A 22,079-nucleotide genomic window follows, 5' to 3' on the forward strand; every position below is an offset into this window, starting at 1 on the left:
GACATGATCCCAATAATGGGTTGGCATGAACAGAGATATCGCAATCTCTCTGATTTTCGGGAATCAGAACTGAAGCTGTGTCCAGCAAAATTCCTAGGGGTGGGCAGACAGGGGGTGAGTTCTCTCCTCAGCATACATAAGGCCTTGGTCCCACAACTTCTCACAGAGTACATCATCTTTACAGAGACACAGCTCAACATACAAACTGATATACAGATATTTCCATCAAAATGTGGTATGTTATACTTTTCATATTCTTTCCTCAACAAAACCCTAGTTGCCTGGAAATTGTTGTCATTGCAATACCAATCCAAATGAATCTCTGAAATGTCTTTGGACAATGGATCTTTGTAAAATGGCAGGGAAATGGCAGGGAAATGCAGCTACTTAAATCTTTTAAAAATCTTTCAAACTGCTCTAGCTAGAAACTTTTTCTAAATATAGGTAAACATGCAAACCCAGAGAGGCCCTAAATAAAGCAACAGTTAGTTGTGGTACTAGTGAGTGTTTGGGCTCTCTCTGTCAGTTAGCTCTGTGTGTGTGTGTACTGTACTCATGTGTTCCTGCTGTCCCCAGGTTATCCCTAGCAGTGCTCCTCTCTGCCTCCTGTGTCTGTTTGGCACAGGATAAGGTAAAAATCAAAATCAAAATCAAAATCAAAACACCAGAAGCACTGGAGATGTCAGACAATCCAGGTGACTACCTATCTAACTGACACATAGCCAACTCCCTGCTTTATGCCAATACAGGCTTACTCCTTCTGATTTAGATTAAAATGTCAACAAAGTGAGAGGGCGGAAACGCTTTCTAACAAAAACATGTACATTTTAAAGATCAAGGAGCATGGACAGCCTTTCTTATCCCATGTCTATGTTAAGGTGGGTATTGGTTACACCATTGATGCAGAATATCCTCCAAAAATATTGGACATACACATTGCACACGTGTTTTCACACGTGCAATTCTTCTATTTCCAAAACATATTATTTTTGCTGGCCCATTGTGACTGGTTCGTGTAAGGCTATAATCGATGTTCTGAAGCCAATCTTCACTATGGCTCCCCTCAGGCTACTCTGAGCTGAGCAGATACAAGCTGTTCCTATTCAGCCTGTTGGCTTCTGTAAGAGGAAGGGAATACAGTAGCTGTGGCCAAAATTAGGATGTCACCATCACTTTCAAGTGAGAACCTTGTTAAGTCTCACAGCTCACAGCTATTATCCTGATTATCTTAAAAATCGATTCAGCAGCGACACACATGAGATGACAAAGATCAAAGAGAAGGCAAGCAGGGAAGAAAGGGAGGAGAGATCCTTAGTCTCAGCTTCCTCCAAGCTGAATGGTAAAATATGTCATTAGGAAAATCTGCAGAACATGAAAGCCTTTTAAAGCAAATTTCCACGAAAAATCCACCTCTCATCAAGCGTTTCAAGGAAAATGTTTGAGAAGAGAAACGACACTAATTCCATCCTCATCAGATTTCTGCGTATTGTGACCAGGTAATTCTGTGAAAGCTAACCTTGTCTGGCTCAAGTCATGAACACACTTCTTTTTTGGAGATAATTGTAGCTGATGAATGAATTTACTCAGATTTTGTCAGGTCAAAGCTAAATGTCTTTTACAGCTGTGTTTGATTTGCACAGCAGTATGTGCTAGGTGGTGCGAGGGAGTTGGGGGTGTTTTAACCATATAGAGATTGTATAGATTGTATAGAAATAATCTCAAACTCCATGTTGTTGTGTTTCTTGCCCAGGCCTGCGCTCCAGGCGTATGGTTGGGGGCATACTGGCCCCTCACGTCCCCTGGCAGGCCATGGTCTACCTGAGTGACAACGTCATGAACGGGGGCTTCGCTGGGGGAGCTCTAATCTCTGACCGCTGGGTCCTGACCGCTGGCAGGAACCTGTTTGTCAGGAAGAGTCGGCAGGACACCCAGGGGAAAGAACCAACCATCCCCAAGGTGTACCTAGGCATCACACGACACTCCCAAGCCGATGCCTCCAAAGAAGTTGCAGTAGAAAAGGTGAGCTAGTATGCCCATTACCATCTCGCTCAAAGAATATTCAGACAATTCAGCAAGCCGAACTGCACTGGGCCCTCTCACCTACAACATCATTTTCAGTCTTACAGGTAGTTAGAGCACAAATACAGTAGATCATCAAAAAGAGGTCCTATGAATTATTCATTTTCCCCTTCTAGGTGGTTCTGCACCCAGGCTTCCAGAATGTTTCAGACTGGGACAACGACCTGGCTCTGATTCAGCTGAAGGAGCCATTCAACCTGAGCGAGGCTGTGATGCCCATCCCTCTGCCTGAGAGGGGTGAGGACCTGGCTGAGGCAGCCCAAGAGAAAGGCATTATCACAGGCTGGGGCTGGGGGGTCCACTTCACGCCTGCTGAGTCACTGAAACACCTGGTGTTGCCTGTGGCATCGCACGGCTCCTGTAAGGCAGAGTACAACCCCGGTGGCCAGGTGCTGAGCAGCACTCCAACCGTAGACGACAACATGTTCTGTACTGGAGCCAGCAAGTACCAGGAGAATGTGTGCTTTGGGGATGCAGGCGGTGCACTGGCAGTCCAGGACCCCAAAGATGGCAGAGTGTATGCTGCAGGGATCCTGTCCTTCGATAAGGCCTGTGCCGTGAGGAAATACGCTGTCTACATGAAGCTCTCTGCCTACATGCCTTGGATCAACAGTGTCCTCAGGGGCGACAGTGAGAAATCAACCAGTCTCCGCTCCAGTGTAATGTCTGAGATGTATTCAAGGCAGTTGTAGCCTCCACTCAGCACAGTTTCAGATATGAGAGCCTGGGCTCATAATCTCCATTATGCCTTTGCAAACAAAGTCATTTTCTGCCTTGATCTTGTAAAACTTGAATTGAGTGTGTGTCCCCGTCTGAATGTTATATACCCACACCCAATCCCTTGGGTTGATTTCAAAGGACTTTCAATAAATTCACCTCTCTTAAGAAGTTTGGTTTCCGATGTTTCACCTTACAACTTTTATTGACATTTTCTTCAACTCATATTAGAATGCTGGAAAACATGTTTTAGATCATCTCCACAAGCTGTAATATGAGAGCATGTTAGAGCCATTAAAACAAGTAGGATACAGCTAGGACATGAGACGATTTTCAAGTTAATTTAAGTGATGGAATTATTAAGGACAAAATGTCATCTGGCCAAGGAGGATATTGTGATGAGATTCTAGCTGCTAGATTTCTCCGGTCTTTGTCAACCAGGAAGGATTTTTAAATGGATTTTTCATGAAAACCACCCAAGAAGGAAATAACTTGTTTTTCAAACAAATTTGTAATGGTATTATTCTATTATAAGGTACTGCCCAGCTTTATGGAAGACAGGGGTGGGGGGCTAGAATCCCTCCCAGCAGGGGTATGGAGGTCCTGTCACTCCTGGTTAGTGACTCATTTAAATACAGATGACAAAAGTGTTGTTATCATAGCTCTCTTGCTTTGGAGCAGCCTGCTGTACCACCATTTTTTCAGTTTCAACAAGAGATATCTCAGATGTCACATGCATAACGTGATGATCATCTCAACCATATACATTTAATCTCAATTAAGGAAGTGAATTGAAATTCCATTTCAAGAATTGAAAAATCCTCTTTGATGATAAACGGTACCTTATGGTACTTTCCCCAACCCTGATCTCTTGAGTTGAAGTATTGTAGAGGTGCCAGCATGATATAGCATAGCTTTGACATAGCAGAGCCTATACGTATAATGGAATATGTTATCCAGCCCCCATAAAAAACTGAAAGTGAAAATGTTTCAAACTCCTTGTAAAACCTGAATTGCATAATGACACACAAATACAGTTCCATGAAAGATTCTAGCTTCTGCCAGTCACATGAAACTGCTTTCGTGTGTGCATGTGTTGCAGAGAAGGAGGGACAGAAAGAGTGAGAGGGAGAAGAAGAGAGAGAGATCGATTGTTGTGCATACTAGCCCTCTCCTCTGGAAATCCAAGAACCTGAGAGTGTTTGTATATTTTCTGCATTACATCGGAGGGACAGACAGATTGAGCTACCTTTCATCCATTTAAACAGTGGGAGCTCTTTGTCATGTAATTTGTCGCTGTGAAGTTAGTGAACGGTGGTTCCTCAGAGACTGACAGGCAGTAACGAGCCTCTGGCCACTGTTGTTTCATTACGTTCCAGAGCCATGGAACATTACAGACAGAACAGTTCTGCCCAGGAACGTCATGAACCCCAAATATCTGAGGTGGCACAAAGTATGTGAGGATGGCTGGGGGTGGTCCAATTTGGGATTTTTTAAACACCTGAAACAGATTTTACCAGCAATCTAGAGCCATAATGATTATGCTTAATTCTACTGTTATGTAAAAAAAATATACATCTATCTTTCTGCATATCTAAGCATACCTTCTTGAGCTGTCTGTATCCTGCTGGTTCTTTTTTTTAAAGAAACTAAATATGCTTCTTTGCATTTCTGTTAAAATCTGGGTAAAAGATTGAAATGAATGTGAGTCTTATTCAGTATATTTAGTTATTGCTTGTTTTTCTAAAGTCTACCAGCCTTGCCAGCAGGCATGCCAGCTAAGATAGTTAGACAAGCTAGCTACTTTAAATTGATTGACAGCTTTAAATGGCTTCTTGGTGGCTAGTTATGAGGTTGGTGTAACGATCTCGGTTGGACAGACGCTGGGAGACGGGAAGCAAGTACAGGGTGGTTATTTAATAAATAAAAAACATGGTTCAAAACACGGACAGCGTCTGGACAGGGGAAACGAAACAACATCAATGCAGACATGGGGATCAAACTGGGGAACAGACAGATATAGAAGGGGCAATCAACGGGAAGGAGTCCAGGTGAGTCCTATGAGCGCTGATGCGTTTAATGATGGTAACAGGTGTACGTAATGATGGGCAGCCTGGCGCCCTCAAGCGCCAGGGAGGGGGAGTGGAAGCAGGTGTGACAGTACCCCCCCCCCCTCTAGGGACGCCACCCGACATCCCACCTGGGCCAGCATGACGGGCTGGCCGAGGCATGGAAGCCTGACGAGCCGGCCGAGGCATGGAAGCCTGACAAGCCGGCCGAGGCGTGGGATGTGAGCCTGCTAAGGCGTGGGATGTGAGCCTGATGAACCGGCTGAGGCGTGGGAGGCTGACGAGCCGGCTGAGGCATTACGTGGGATGGGAGCCTGCTGAGCCAACCGAGGCAAGGAAACCTCTTGAGCCAGCTAAGGCATGGAAGCCCGACGAGCAAATTGAGGCACCCCCGGTTCCTTCGGCCGCGGCAACCGGACCTGACGTCACCAACAAAAAAACAAAACAAAGATCCTGAAGCTTCCTATATGGGTGTCTGCATTCTGTAACAATCTCGGTTCGACAGACGCTGGGAGACAGGAAGCAAGTACAGGGTGATGATTTAATAAATATAAAACATGGAACAAAACACGGACAGCGTCTGATGGTAACAGGTGTGCGTAGTGATGGGCAGCCTCCCCCTCCCTGGCCCTCGAGCGCCAGGGAGGGGGAGCAGGAGCAGGCGTGACAGTTGGGAGATTAGGAACCTATCTGGGCTAGCTAAAGCGAACTTCGTTATTATTATTATTATTTTTAACAGGATAAATCTGAGGCAGCCCCTGTGCCCACTATGGGCATAACGCCTCTGGTTCTGCCCTGGTTTCATGTCAGTCTGTCTGTCCATCTTCAGAGCCACAGTTATCATATTTTAGGAGAAGACCCAGATGCAGACAATGTTGAAGTAACAAAAGATTATTACAAAAACAGGGGGCAGGCAAACGACAGGTTAATGGCAGGCAGAGGTCAGTAATCCAGATCAGAGTCCAAAAGGTACAGAACGGCAGGCAGTCTCAGGGTCAGGGAAGGCAGAATGGTCAAAACCGGGAAAACAGGCACTTGCGAAAGACAGGCGCAAGGGGAAAACCGCTGGTAGGCTTGACAAAACAAAACAAACTAGCAACAGACAAACAGAGAACACAGGTATAAATACACTGGGGATAATGGGGAAGATGGGCGACACCTGGAGGGGGGTGGAGACAATCACAAAGACAGGTGAAACAGATCAGGGTGTGACAACAGTTGATACATACGGATTGTCATTCCTCACCAGTATACTGTCAATTGTACTGTAAGGATATGATTAATTATATTTTTTCTTCATATCAAAAAACTGTTGTGTAGTAACAGGTCCCAGAAAAGAGAACATTATCACTCAACAGGTATGCTCAGCTTTCCACCAAAATGTCTCAAAAGCCTAGCTTGATAGGGGCAATAACTCCTCCTTGTTTAACGATATACAAGTGACAGCATTTAGGCTAGTATTGTGAGATATCACATTATGAACTAAATTGAGCTTCTTGATGTTAGTCTGGTGGGATCTGATAAGCAAGACACAGTAGGTGAAAGATGAAGATGTCCATGTGACTACACAGTATGACGTAACATACTGTAAACTCATCACCACCTAGTGTTGAGAACTGAGGAGAACAGAGGAGAGGGCCATTTTGAGATATTGATATTCCAAGAACGTGGAACGCTCTTCCGCTGCCACATGTACAGAGACGATGCGCTGTGGTTCTTGGTACTTCAACACCCATCTCTGTTGACAACAGGTTGTCCAATTCCCTAAAAAACTGTGGTGGAAAGGAACCATTGATCTCAGGAGAATAGAGTAGCTTACCTAAGATATCAACCCAGAAACTGTTATGACAGGTGGGAAGATTCAATTCATACTTGATCATTGAAAATGTACTTTAGTCACTCTTCTATAACGTAGCTATTTCATTACAAATGAGTGTGCATAAGGGAAATGGTTAACCAATCCTAATACACTACCAGAATGACTCAACATGATTTCTAAGCCATTTTTTGATGGAAACACGACCTTCGTGTTTGAGGTTTTAAGTAGGCATTTTTAAAGCAATTCGATAACAGAGTGAAGTGGTGGGTGCACCTCCGTCAAGTTAAAATATGAATGTCCCTGTCAGGGGTCATTACACTCTACTAGTCTCAGTGTGTGCACCCTCGCTAAGACTGGGGTTCCTGCTGTGCTGACAGAGTTACATAATGTCCCTCGCCCCCGTATTGAGGGGTGGTATCAAGGGCTAGGCCTCATGGTTTCTCTCAGCTCATTGGCGCTTAGATTCAGCAGCTTGGTAGTTTCATCACCTTATCCAACACATAGTCTAGCCTAGGCCGGGTTCCTCAGGGGTCTACTGATAATGTGCTCTCCCTCATCATTGTTACTACGAGACTTGCTGTGTACACTTGACATCTGTGTGAGCTTTTGAAATTGTGTTGTTTTTTCCTGCAAGGATACACCGACAAACAACTGCAAAGCTACAAGTGATGCAACTATTAGAAAGAGAACATCAGGCATATATAGTACTTTATGTGTTAATGTTTGTACCTATTTTAAATACACATTTAAACACAGACAGCAAGTTCTGATGTAATCACAAATTCTTCTGGACAACTCTGATCTCCTTCATTGTCAACAGTGGAGCCCTTGCGTGCAGTGGTTGGCTTACCATTAGGCAGACGAGGCAATTGCCTCAGGCCTCATATACTGTATCATCAAAGGGCCTCATGAGTTGGGCATAATTGAAAAAAAAAATATATATATACAGTGAGGGAAAAAAGTATTTGATCCCCTGCTGATTTTGTACGTTTGCCCACTGACAAAGACATGATCAGTCTATAATTTTAATGGTAGGTTTATTTGAACATTGAGAGACAGAATAACAAAACAAAAATCCAGAAAAATGCATGTCAAAAATGTTATAAATTGATTTACATTTTAATGAGGGAAAAAAGTATTTGACCCCTCTGCAAAACATGACTTAGTACTTGGTGGCAAAACCCTTGTTGGCAATCACAGAGGTCAGACAATTCTTGTAGTTGGTCACCAGGTTTGCACACATCTCAGGAGGGATTTTGTCCCACTCCTCTTTGCAGATCTTCTCCAAGTCATTAAGGTTTTGAGGCTGACGTTTGGCAACTCGAACCTTCATCTCCCTCCACAGATTTTCTATGGGATTAAGGTCTGGAGACTGGCTAGGCCACTCCAGGACCTTAATGTGCTTCTTCTTGAGCCACTCCTTTGTTGCCTTGGCCATGTGTTTTGGGTAATTGTCATGCTGGAATACCCATCCATGACCCATTTTCAATGCCCTGGCTGAGGGAAGGAGGTTCTCACCCAAGATTTGACGGTACATGGCCCCGTCCATCGTCCCTTTGATGCGGTGAAGTTGTCCTGTCCCCTTAGCAGAGTCCCCTTAGCAGAAAAACACCCCCAAAGCATAATGTTTCCACCTCCATGTTTGACAGTGGGGATGGTGTTCTTGGGGTCATAGGCAGCATTCCTCCTCCTCCAAACACGGCGAGTTGAGTTGATGCCAAAGAGCTAGATTTTGGTCTCATCTGACCACAACACTTTCACCCAGTTCTCCTCTGAATCATTCAGATGTTCATTGGCAAACTTCAGACAGCCCTGTATATGTGCTTTCTTGAGCAGGGGGACCTTGCGGGCGCTGCAGGATTTCAGTCCTTCACGGCGTAGTGTGTTACCAATTGTTTTCTTGGTGACTATGGTCCCAGCTGCCTTGAGATCATTGACAAGATCCTCCCGTGTAGTTCTGGGCTGATTCCTCACCGTTCTCATGATCATTGCAACTCCACGAGGTGAGATCTTGCATGGAGCCCCAGGCCGAGGGAGATTGACAGGTCTTTTGTGTTTCTTCCATTTGCGAATAATCGCACCAACTCTTGTCACCTTCTCACCAAGCTGCTTGGCGATGGTCTTGTAGCCCATTCCAGCCTTGTGTAGGTCTACAATCTTGTCCCTGACATCCTTGGAGAGCTCTTTGGTCTTGGCCATGGTGAAGACTTTGGAATCTGATTGATTGATTGCTTCTGTGGACAGGGGTCTTTTATACAGGTAACAAGCTGAGATTAGGAGCACTCCCTTTAAGAGTGTGCTCCTAGTCTCAGCTCGTTACCTGTATAAAAGACACCTGGGAGCCAGAAATCTTTCTGATTGAGAGGGGGTCAAATACTTATTTCCCTCATTAAAATGCAAATCAATTTATAACATTTTTGACATGCATTTTTCTGGATTTTTTTGTTGTTATTCTGTCTCTCACTGTTCAAATAAACCTACCATTAAAATTATAGACTGATCATTTCTTTGTCAGTGGGCAAACATACAAAATCAGCTGGGGATCAAATACTTTTTTCCCTCACTGTATCTGCTTACCTAAGTTAACTAATTTCTTCAGTAAAAAGACAGGTGCTGGTGATAATACTGCCATTGTCGTCGAGGCAGAGGCCATGTATCTGATGCTGCCCATCTATCTGATGCTGTCTGATGCTGTCTGGCCTCAGACTGGACTCTGCCTGGAGCCTCCAAATCACTAAGTCCGCCCCTGCTTGCGTGCAACTCTTTGAGGAAGGTTTACAGTTCCATGCATTACATTTCATGCACTATTGCCTTCTCGCACACAGTTGAAAGCCCTGCCTCCTACACCTCTGATCCACTAACTGGCCTCTATAACCTTACACGACCTAGAGGGACCAAGACAATAGAGGAGAGTGGGTATTATGAGTACTGACACTCTCACTAGTTTCAATACCAGCATATCCCCACTTATGTAATCAGAGGCTAAATATTCCACATTTTGTTGTGTTACAGCCTGAATTCAAAATGGATAAAAAAAAGTATAATTCTCACCCATATACCCCATAATGAGAAAGTGAAAGCATGTTTTTAGAAATGTTGGCAAATTTATTGAAAATGAATTACAGAAATATTGCATTTACATAGTATTCACACTCCTGAGTCAATACATGTTAGAATCACCTTTGGCAGCAATTACAGCTGTTCGTCTCTAAGTGCTTTGCACACCTAGATTGTGCAACATTAGCAAATTATTCTTTAAAAATTCTTCAACCTCTGTCAAGTTGGTTGACAGCCATTTTAAATTCTTGGCATTTAAAAAATCCCTAGTCCTTCCTGATGACAAGCATACCCATAACCTGATGCAACCACCACCATGCTTGAAAATATGAAGAGTGGTACTAAGTGATGTGTTGTGTTGGTTTTGCCCCAAACATAACGCTTTGTATTCAGGATATCAAATTAATTTCTTTGCCACATTTTTTGCAGTTAATTTTTTTTGGGGGGGTCATAAGTGCCTTTCTTTGTGAGGCATTGGAAAACCTTCCTGTTCTTTGTGGTTGAATCTGTGTTTGAAATTCACTTCTTGACGGAGGGACCTTACAGATAATTGTATGTGTGGATTACAGAGATGAGGTTGTCATTCAAAAATCATGTTAAACACTATTATTGTACAGTGAGTCCATGCAACTTACACTACAGTATATATACAAAAGTATGTGGACACCCCTTCAAATTAGTGTATTCGGCTATTTTAGACACACCCGTTGCTGACAGGTGTATAGAATCGAGCACACAGCCATGCAATCTCCGTAGACAAACGTTGCCAGTAGAATGGCCTTACAGAAGAGCTCAGTGACTTTCAACGTAGCACCGTCATATGATGCCACATTTCCAACAGGTCAGTTCGTCACATTTCTGCCCTGCTAGAGCTTCCCCGGTCAACTGCAAGTGCTGTTATTGTGAAGTGGAAACGTCTAGGTGCAACAATGGCTCAGCTGCGAAGATGTAGGCCACACAAGCTCACAGAACGGGACCGCCGAGTGCTGAAGCGTTTAGCGCGTAAAAATCGTCTGTCCTCAGTTGCAACTCTCACTCCCGAGTTCCAAACTGCCTCTGGAAGCAACGTCAGCACAATAACTATTCTTCATGAAATGGGTTTCAATGTCCGAGCAGCGGCACACAAGCCTAATAATCTGGGTTTGGCGGATGCCAGGAGAATGCTACCTGCCCCTCGCTCTACAACCTAAGTTCATGACGCAATCTGAAGTGAAGAGGAGGGTAGATTTAACTATTTGACAATCATTCCATGCAACTGAAATAAAGTATTTCCTTGTTTACCATAGCAACTCTACTGTGGTAATTTACTCTACATGTTTTATGAATGGAATACTCATGTTGGTGTAGCCTACTCTTTTATTTTTTTGTTTCCAATTTATGTAATAGATTAATTACAACAATATCCCTGCACTCTCCATATTTAAAATGTGTAACTAAATCAACCCAATTGTGATTGAATATAATCTATAATTTAATATTAAATTAAAGTTATTTCAAATGGCACATATAATATTTTGTCATTTAAGATGAAACATTTGAATGAAGTATAGGTCTACTACTCCTATACTGTATACTTCTACTGGTATTTTACATTCATCAGCCTTACGGTTTCTGATCCCCTGATTTCAATTGGGACGGGAATAGAGAGCCTAGACGACGAAAGTTGCAGCTGCCTTGTATCAAAGTGAGATCAGCTAAATCACTGGTTTATTTTTGTGGGTTTTGCGTTGTAATCAAGCTTCTTTTAGCAAGCTGGTGCATGTAATCTCCCGTTAGTATCGTTTTAAGAAAGCCATCGCTAACACAGTGCGAAGTTCAGCTTCTTCGTTAAAATTGACCCAAAATGTTTTGGCCCGTAGCCATAGTAAAAAAAAAACACGATGAAGGCTATAGGCCAAAACGTGTTGGTTTTAACAATAAATAAGCATTTTATTCACTTCCACACTCCCCCTAGGTTTGCTGAATTTCTTCTTTACTTTCTGCCCAGTCTTTAAAAGTGCGTAAAACACTTAGTCTCTCTTTCTGTTCTCATAGTCTCACCTACACTTGGCAGTGTCCTTTAGAAGAGACTTGAGACTTGTATGCAACTTCTGGGGCTTTGTGTCCAACAAAGAGACAGACACACACACACACGTTTGTTTTACTATCCTTGTGGGGACCAAACAATTGATTCCCATTCAAAATCCTATCTTCCCTAACCTTAACCCTAACCCTAATTGTAACCCTAAACTTAACCCTAACTCCTAACCCTAAACCCTAACCCTAATTGTAATCCTAACCCTAATTGTAACTCTAACCCTAAACTCTACCCCTAAGCCTAAAATAGCCTTTTTCCTTGGAGGGACCGGCGAAATGTCCCCACTTGTCAGAATTGTCCTTGTTTTAATGTAATACCAGAAGTCCTCACACGGATAGTAAAACCAAAAACACACACACACAGCTCATTCCCCAGACATTTGTCTCATGTGCATGAAACGTGAGTGAGGTGCTTTGTACTTTTATGTTGATATTGGGTGATCACAATGTGTTCTGAGGTCTGATTGGAGGCTGACTTTAATTTCCTGTCTTCCTGTTTCCCTTCTCATCTGCCTCCTCATGTGTTCCTCTGATATGAGTTAATGTTTGTGTGTGTGTGTGCAAGTGTGTTTCTGAGAACGTGTTTGTGAGTAAAAAAAAGACATTTCCCATAGGGCCTGAGTTATCAGACCATTGATAGATGGGTAGAATGTGGCTTTAGAGGGAGCCTTATCAGAAAGCCTTTCATGTTGCTGAACTGACAAATAAAAGTCAAACAGCCTTTCAGAGTAATATTCATTAATAATATGTTTTTTTCAATCGCTCTGACGTTGTGGAGAGGACACTGTGTACACAGCTGTTTGGCTGTGTCTCACGTCCTCCACTGCATCTGGGAAACGAATAGCTGCCAAGCCAACCATAAAGGAAACAGTGACAGCTGACACAAATGTACCTTTCCAACAAGCAACAGTATCAGAGATACTGTATATCCACAGAAGCCTGTGAACTCTACCAGAAAATTAATATTGAACTAGTCCGATATTTAATTGTTATAGATATGGCCGGTATACAAACACACATTTGATAACGCTAGTACACACTTAGAAAAGAGGGTTCGTCAAGTGTTCTTTGGTTAGGGTAATGGTGTTAAGTGGAACCATAATGACTCAACGACCCCTTTAATGATTATTGGCCTCCACCCACACCTGAGAAGCTGGGACAGCTCTGACTGGTTGTGGTGACCGTGGCTAACTCTCCCATGAATTAGCTCCCAAGGATACTACTAGACTCAATGGTGTTGTATGAGTGACAGCCCCTCACTCCAGGTGGGAGCTGAGGGGTAATGTTTTCCCAGTGACAGAATAAAGAGAAAGTAGAAAAGATAGAGAGAGTTTTATATGGAGTTGAGAGGACTGTATGACAGGATGCCAGAGACACCAACATGCAGAGATCAAGTCACTGAGAGATATGATGTAAGAGAATACTTTATCACACAGGGCATCAGAAAATACTGGAAAATATTGCACCTTTTGACAATTCTTCCATGTGTCCGAACCCCCTGCAACCCCAATCCTCTCCTGTTTAATGTGGCTTTTTAAATCACACACACAGTGGGGATAATTGAATTAAGTCACTAATAGAGACAGGGAGTTATCACTGTCTCCAAAAGCAGATGATCTGATTTGTTTATATCCCTGGCCTGTGCATAAGGGCTGAAGAAACCACTCTGAAAGTTACTGGATTTAAATAGATGACTATTCAGTGCTGCAGACAGTGCTGTGTATGTGTGACATATTTCATCTTTCGTTCTGTGGTTTCTCTGCCCTTTGTCATCCATTCTGATTGAGTTTGCAGATTAGGTTATATAACATAACTGGTTCACGTTCATTATGTTTGATTCATATAGCAGAGGACACGGCCATCTGAATTACATGATCAAAACATAGATAAGAAAGATAAGCAGCTAAAAAAAAAGAAATCAAATCAAATAATAACAAGCATTCAGTTTTGTCTGTACCTGTTGGAATAATGTCATAGCACATCATCTAGCTATTATTACCAGAATCCACAAATTATTTTCCCTTCTGACCCTAGATTGGCATATCTCACCATTTGACTGCAACAAGTGTAATTCTCCCTGACTACTGACATTACAAGCACTATGACAGTCAGTGTAGCATTAGAGACCTCTACAACAGTATGACTGGTAAAGCTCTCTGTAATGATGCTGTCTCTGTAGGAAGACACAGGCTTTCAGCTGCTTGATTATGTTTGAGAATACATTTTACATTCAGATGAAGAACATTATTAATTATTGACTCATGAGACGGCATTTCAGAGTTGTTACTTAGTTCACTGATTCTTAGTTACTGAATGTCAACATGCTGCCCAGACAGGCTCTTAAGATGATAAGAAAAGAGGGAAAACGAGTTCAAATACAATATTGAAGCCAATTGGCTGAAAAGATCAGGCATGAAATTATGTTTTTCACAGTCTGAATCGCTTAGGGGAAACGTTGTGGTTCTGCTTCAACTGATCAGCAACCACTGTGCACAAACTCAACTGCTTCACTCTTCATTCATTCTTATTTTTTTCTTCTTGGGTCTGAGAGGCAGTGCTCATTGGCTTTGATGTCATCTGGTAATTAATTCACGATTAACAAGGTTCCGGCTGACAGAGTTTGATTGAACAAAAAGGCCAAGGCTTAACTTCCTGAGAAGTGGATGAGATGATGTTGTAATTGGAACCAATTTGGATAGAGGCACAGAGAGGAAAGGCAACTTCCACTCGACACTTACCTCTAGTCCCTTTGTATGCTGAAGTGAGTAGCACAGCCAATGAGGTTTACTTTTTTAGGAAATATTAATTATTCTGCTGCTGTTAGCAGTGGTTTGATGATCTCCCCTTCACCACTATTCCTGATGAATTTTAGTGATTCAAATGAATAATTCACCACATTCCCAAAAAAATTATGTTCCAGGCCTCCAATCTCACCTCCTCTGGAACATTTTTAATAAATTAATACAATTTACAGGAACTTCCTTCGGAATGGGAATCAGCCGATGATTCACAATGACCCTAGGCACCCCAAATCTCTGGGTGGTCTGTTTTTAACCAATTGTAAATTAAATATTTTTCATATTGAGTTCCTCATGGAAAGCTTTCAAAAGTTGCATAGTCATTTTATTTAAACATGTTTCTCTGACTAAAAGCTCTGCTGTGTGAGAGCCGGGTGATGATGATGATAATTTGGACAAAGAGACAGACCAACAGGCAGACAGACAGACAGACAGACAGACAGGCAGGCAGGCAGACAGACAGACAGACAGGTAGACAGGCAGGCAGGCAGACAGACAGACAGACAGACAGACAGACAGACAGACAGACAGACAGACAGACAGACAGACAGACAGACAGACAGACAGACAGACAGACAGACAGGCAGGCAGGCAGGCAGGCAGGCAGGCAGGCAGGCAGGCAGGCAGGCAGGCAGGCAGGCAGGCAGGCAGGCAGGCAGGCAGGCAGGCAGGCAGGCAGGCAGGCAGGCAGGCAGGCAGGCAGGCAGGCAGGCAGGCAGGCAGGCAGGCAGGCAGACAGGCAGACAGACAGACAGGCCTGGTTTGGAACTATAAGAACTGGGGACGTTGGTCCCAGATGGCACAGGAACCCTGGCTGTCTCAGTGACTCTTCCAAGACACCTCCTCCACTCAGGAATGAAACGCTCATTACTGCCCCAGGCCAGGCTCTACACAGCTGCCCCATTACAACCAGGGTGTGCTGGACAGAGACACGATGTGTGTGTATGTGTGTGTGTCTCCTGGTCATCAGCATTGAGACACACTATGGAGTAAGGAGCTGCTCTGACACACACGGTACCCAACACTGTCACTCACACTCCACTACAGAGGAAACTCATTCTGTTACATGGCCTTTTAAGGGTCCTCTGTCTCTGTGGCTGAACGTCATGGACCAGCAGGTAATTATAACAATATGCTCTATTCAGTATTCCAGAGACACTCAACACTATGTGTGTGTGTGTGTGTGTGTGTCTTGTATGTTGTAAATATACTATAAGTTATATTGTATATCTGTGGAGCGCGTGCCTGTCTCTGAGCAGGAGTGACTGTGTTCTGTCTCTAAGGGTGGTTGGTGGGTGGGTTATAAGCACGGGGCTGGGCTTCTTTTCTTCACAGCTCCCTCAGTGGCTAAGTGCCTTTCCAGGTTCTGACACGATGGGGCATTACGATGGTGTAAATGAGAGTGGACAGGTATTAAATGCCATGTCTGTCACACCTGTTTTAGGCAGCAGCTTGCGATGGCCTTCTCTCTTGTCCTCACCCAGCCTTATTTACAGGAGAGGCATCTGGACCATGGGTAGAGGGGGAGCTCAGGTGGCCACACTGATCATCTCTCTCTCTCTCTCTCTCTCTCTCTCTCTCTCTCTCTCTCTCTCTCTCTCTCTCTCTCTCTCTCTCTCTCTGTCTCTCTCGCTCTCGATAGTTTTCTTGATCGTCTCTCTCCATCTCTCTGACACACACACACGCGCGCGAGCACACACACAGGGTCATCACCCGGGGCACTGTGGGGACGTTGAGGGTGAATGCCAGTGTATTGTGTTGGCTAAACATCCCAGAGCATGTCACACAGTTCCCCTGACACCCCTCCCCCCATTTCCCCAGAGGGATGCAGCTCTGTGTCCTTATGTCCCCATGTCTCTGAGACCACAGTCTGGCTGGAGCCACAGCCATGTGCTGCTGGATCTGAAGGAGGACATGTTATGTGACTCACAGCTGTAGTCATTTAGCATATAAAATAGTGTGTCTGTGTCACGCCTTTCTCAAAATCCATATGAAAACATGTTGATATTAAGATGGCTGGAGCCAGGTCTAGTCTATAATGGCATGGGTGATATGTGGACCTCAGTAGGGCAGATAGGGCTCTTGTTCTGTGAGAAATGTGACTTTGGATGTGAGAAATATGCTCTTTATTCAACCATGATGATTAATTATAATGGAATGCATATACAGTATAGTGCACAATGACTAAACACTTTGGTCACACAACCATCAGTGCTAGTCTCTGATACCTAGGAGGGTTCTGGGGAGAGTCCTCTTCAGACAGACAACTCTCCCAACAAATCACGAGGTTTGCTAAGGCAGGGCTTAAAATGTGGGCGGGAGCTGTGCTCATGTTTAGCTAGGGCAACAAGCGGATACGGCAGTGACGTCACCGGTGTCGCGCATCCCATTTCCAACTCGTTCTCTATGTCCCAACTCACGCCGGAACTTCTACAGACGCGTATGCAGGAAAATTGGTACATTGTGGGAGGCAACCCGTCTGTCTAGAGAGACTATTGTCATGCTACACATTCAAGGTCTGCTGAGATTTGTCTGATTTCACTCCCACACAACAATTTCTCTGTTATTTAATAAAAGAAAAAAGTGACTCAGTGGAGTCTCATACAGTGAAAGCTGTAAAACTTCAGAGCAGACCAATACCTATATTCACCAAATGTTGTGACAGATATTCACACTGACAATTATCTCTCCTCTTAGCCCAGTGCACAGGTGGAGTGGTGTGAAGAGGATCCCCACGAGCACTGTGCGTGTGTCTCAGTCAGAGTAAAACTGAGGTGGTCTCTGGACAACATGAGGACTCCAGAGGAACTTATGACAACAAACTGTGTTTTTCTCCTCTTAGCCTGTGTTTCCATTAATTGTTTCACTGCGCATAACTTAATTAGCAGTTGTTAAAATAACACGTGCACTGCACAGTTTGCATTAGCATAGCTATGATAATTATATGGAGTGAATGTGAGGACAGCTATTGTGAGGATTTTAGCCCTTTGCTGCCCTACTCCTCACTTAGCTCTGCCTGTTTGCTAGGTGCAATTCCACGACAGGTTGGCCCAAAGATATTTATGATGTTTTGGATCTTCCTGAAATAAAACCATATAAAGGCCCTTTGGGGGAAGGATGTTTTGAACACCTTTGAAGTCTAAATCCAAAATTATTATTGAGAAATAATTGATTAGAATTGGGAAATGTGTGACACTACAACGATGAGTCTGTATATGCTACAAAGTCAGTCTTGGTGTCATTTGAAATATGAGTAGTGTTTAGACTAAGAATAGCTAAATGTCTTTACATTCATTTATCCAAAACATCATAAATATCTTTGGGCCAATCTGGTGTGGAAATGCAAATTCAACATACACTATATATACAAAAGTATGTGGACACCCCTTCAATTGAGTGGATTCGGCTATTTCAGCCACACCCGTTGCTGACAGCTGTATAAAATCGAGCACACCGCCATGCAATTTCCATAGACAAACATTGGCAGTAAAATGGCCTTACTGAAAATCTCAGTGACTTTCAACATGGCACCATCATAGGATGCCACCTTTCCAACAAGTCAGTTTATAAAAATTTCGGCCCTGCTAGAGCTGTCCCGGTCAACTGTAAGTGCTGTTATTGTGAAGTGGAAATGTCTAGGAGCAACAACGCTCAGCCGTGAAGTGGTAGGCCACACAAGCTCACAGAACGTGTTGCAACACTCACTACAGAGTTCCAAACTGCCTCTGGAAGCAACCAGCACAAGAACTGTTCGTCGGGAGCTTCATGAAATGGATTTCCATGGCCAAGCAGCCGCACACAAGCCTAAGATCACCATGCGCAATGGGAAGCGTCAGCTGGAGAGGTGTAAAGCTTGCCGCCAACGGACTCTGGAGCAGTGGAAACGCGTTCTCTGGAGTACTGAATTACGCTTCACCATCTGGCAGTCCGACGGATGAATCTGAGTTTGGCGGATGCCAGGAGAACGCTACCTGCCCCAATGCACAGTGCCAACTGTAAAGTTTCATGGAGGAGGAATAATGGACTTGGGCTGTTTTTCATGGTTCGGGCTAGGCCCCTTAGTTCTAGTGAAGGGAAATCTTAATGCTACAGCATAGAATTACATTCTAGACGATTCTGTGCTTCCAACTTTGTGGCAACAATTTTGGGGAAGGCCCTTTCCTGTTTCAGCATGACAATGCCCCCATGCACAAAGTGAGGTCCATACAGAAATGGTTTGTCGAGATCAGTGTGGAATAACTTGACTGGCCTGCACAGAGCCCTGACCTCAACCCCATCAAACACCTTTGGGATGAATTGGAACACCGACTGCGAGCCAGGCCTAATCGCCCAACATCAGTGCCCGACCATAACTAATGCTCTTGTGGCTGAATGGAAGCAAGTCCCCTCAGCAATGTTCCAACATCTAGTGTAAAGCCTTCCCAGAAGAGTGGAGGCTGTTATAGCAGCAAAGGGTGGACCAACTCCATATTAATGCCCATGGTTTTGGAATAAGATGTTCGACGAGCAGGTGTCCACGTGTAGTGTATATTCATCCAAAGACCCATCACCATGCCCTTATTCTGAACTATAGATTCATAGAGTTATATTTGGGTGGTGTATGAGGGCAGCAGCAGGTCTCCAGGTGCAGTGATCTAGCTCTAGCTCTTTCCTCTGATAAACAGCAAACACTTCTCATCAAAGAAACATTCCTGCCAGGTATGCGCTCTCTGAAGCACCACTTGGCTTGTCGTGTAAGTACTAATCAAGGGAACACTCATTGGATCAGCGTGATACACTGCAACTCATTGATATAAGCTATGATCGGGGGGATTATGACCTTTGTTAGTGTTCGCATAACGTCACCATAATGTTCCCAGCTTGACAGGCCCAAGGGGGATGGTGACACATGACGCGGAACTTACCACCAGTGAAAGAAGAGACCATTTCCTCTTTGACTAAACCACTTCCTGTACTAATATTGCTGATACATGGCATACAGGGACAGAGTTCGGGTTGACCCCCAGAAATAGCTCTGTGGCACAACACTTTGAAATGGAATCCAGTGGTGTATCCTGACGTTTTTTTTAATTTATTTATTTTATTTCACCTTTATTTAACCAGGTAAGCCAGTTGAGAACAAGTTCTCATTTACAACTGCGACCTGGCCAAGATAAAGCAAAGCAGTGCGATAAAAAAACAACAACACAGAGTTACATATGGGGTAAAACAAAACATAAAGTCAAAAATACAACAGAAAATATATATACAGTGTGTGCAAATGTAGCAAGTTATTGAGGTAAGGCAATAAATAGGCCATAGTGCAGAAATAGTTACAATTTCGTATAACATTGGAATGATAGGTGTGCAAAAGATGATGTGCAAATAGAGATACTGGGGTGCAAATTAGCAAAATAAAAAACAATATGGGGATGAGGTAGTTGGGTGGGCTAATTTCAGAAAGGCTGTGTACAGGTGCAGTGATCGGTAAGCTGCTCTGACAACTGACGCTTAAAGTTAGTGAGGGAGATAAGAGTCTCCAGCTTCAGATATTTTTGCAGTTCGTTCCAGTCATTGGCAGCAGAGAACTGGAAGGAATGGCGGCCAAAGGAGATGTTGGCTTTGGGGATGACCAGTGAAATATACCTGCTGGAGCGCAGACTACGGGTGGGTGTTGCTATGGTGACCAGTGAGCTAAGATAAGACAGGGATTTGCCTAGCAGTGATTTATAGATGACCTGGAGCCAGTGGGTTTGGCGACGAATATGTAGTGAGGGCCAGCCAACAAGAGCGTACAGGTCACAATGGTGGGTAGTATATGGGGCTTTGGTGACAAAACGGATGGCACTGTGATAGACTACATCCAATTTGCTGAGTAGAGTGTTGGAGGCTATTTTGTAAATGACATCGCCGAAGTCAAGGATCGGTAGGATAGTCAGTTTTACGAGGGCATGTTTGGCAGCATGAGTGAAGGAGGCTTTGTTGCGAAATAGGAAGCAGATTCTAGATCTAACTTTTGATTGGAGATGCTTAATGTGAGTCTGGAAGGAGAGTTTACAGTCTAACCAGACACCTAGGTATTTGTAGTTGTCCACATACTCTAGGTCAGACCCGCCGAGAGTAGTGATTCTAGTCGGGTGGGCGGGTGCAAGCAGCGTTCGGTTGAAGAGCATGCATTTAGTTTTACTAGTGTTTAAGAGCAGTTGGAGGCTACGGAAGGAGTGTTGTATGGCGTTGAAGCTCGTTTGGAGGTTTGTTAACACAGTGTCCAATGAAGGGCCAGATGTATACAAAATGGTGTCGTCCGCATAGAGGTGGATCCAAGCGTCACCAGCAGCAAGAGCGACATCATTGATATACACAGAGAATAGAGTCGGCCCGAGAATTGAACCCTGTGGCACCCCCATAGAGACGGCCAGAGGTCCAGACAACAGGCCCTCCGATTTGACACATTGAACTCTATCTGAGAAGTAGTTGGTGAACCAGGCGAGGCAGTCATTAGAGAAACCAAGGCTATTTAGTCTGCCAATAAGAATGCGGTGGTTGACAGAGTCGAAAGCCTTGGCCAGGTCGATGAAGACGGCTGCACAGTACTGTCTATTATCGATCGCGTTTATAATATCATTTAGGACCTTGAGCGTGGCTGAGGTGCACCCCTGACCAGCTCGGAAACCGGATTGCATAGCGGAGAAGGTACGGTGGAATTCGAAATGGTCGGTGATCTGTTTGTTAACTTGGCTTTCAAATACTTTCGAAAGGCAGGGCAGGATGGATATAGGTCTATAACAGTCACTGACAGCTGACCACAAGACCCATGACACACAAGCCCCCACAAAGACAACTCTGGGTTCATCTTCAACAACCAACCCAGACTGAATTACATGGCATTAGGTGGACATATGTGGGTGTATATTTTAGCAGCATCAATGAGACAACCAGAGCACTATGATAAAGACACATGACCACAGTCTCTGGTGGGTGAGACAGTATCCTAACTGTCACGAACGCTTTCATTACACAACTCACCATCCTTCACATTATTTTAGTTGAGGAGCACATGGAATCTGGGATTTCATAGGCCTAATGATGATATCTGCCCATACGTTAGCATCAGTCACATAGTTTTCCAACAACTCAGGGCTATGAACCTTACTGATGGAAGTACAGTACGTAGCTATGAGCTATATATGGGAAATCCAGGTTGTTCGGAGTCAAGCTATGTGACTGACGTAACAACAGCTGTTAATGTACACGTCAGCCTTTCTGGAGTTAATGTATCAGCCCTTCTGCTTGATGCACTGCCACACACTGGGAGGTTTTCTAATATGTCAATGTCAGGGAGTTAAATGTTTCCCTCTCAGATCCCATCAGCAGGCTAATGAGAGGGACAGGCTGACAGTGCTAGCTAGGGAGGAGACATGGTTTATTCATCTAGCTATTGCAGCACAAGCCAAGATGGAGGAGAAACTTCAGTCTCATTCGGTT

The 22,079-nt window shown here is 44.0% G+C and overlaps 1 protein-coding gene across 2 annotated transcripts; it reads left to right on the plus strand.

The window, feature by feature from the left end:
* Window positions 1-2,967, plus strand: LOC311122753 (haptoglobin-like). 2 transcript variants are annotated; one of them, XM_084197078.1, is made up of 4 exons: window positions 147-235; window positions 577-695; window positions 1,751-2,019; window positions 2,196-2,967. In XM_084197078.1, exons 1-4 carry the CDS (start codon window positions 231-233, stop codon window positions 2,769-2,771), a joined length of 969 nt encoding a protein of 322 aa, XP_084053204.1. In that variant the 5' UTR covers window positions 147-230; the 3' UTR covers window positions 2,772-2,967. The 2 variants fall into 2 exon arrangements, with proteins under 2 accessions (XP_084053203.1, XP_084053204.1); XM_084197077.1 differs by lacking the exon at window positions 577-695 and having other exon boundaries at window positions 1-235.
* Window positions 2,968-22,079: the final 19,112 nt, after the last annotated feature.

The sequence above is a fragment of the Coregonus lavaretus genome, assembly GCF_964263955.1.
Source record: "Coregonus lavaretus genome assembly, contig: HAP1_SCAFFOLD_369, whole genome shotgun sequence".
Classification (NCBI taxonomy): Eukaryota; Metazoa; Chordata; class Actinopteri; order Salmoniformes; family Salmonidae; genus Coregonus; species Coregonus lavaretus.

What these genes read in the sequence shown, in the direction of transcription:
- LOC311122753 (XM_084197077.1), top strand. Translation starts at nt 4, where the DNA reads ATGATCCCAATAATGGGTTGGCATGAACAGAGATATCGCAATCTCTCT. An exon ending in GATATTTCCATCAAAATGTG is followed by an intron (nt 236 to 1,750) that starts GTATGTTATACT and finishes TTTCTTGCCCAG; the next exon opens with GCCTGCGCTCCAGGCGTATG. An exon ending in AAGAAGTTGCAGTAGAAAAG is followed by an intron (nt 2,020 to 2,195) that starts GTGAGCTAGTAT and finishes TTCCCCTTCTAG; the next exon opens with GTGGTTCTGCACCCAGGCTT.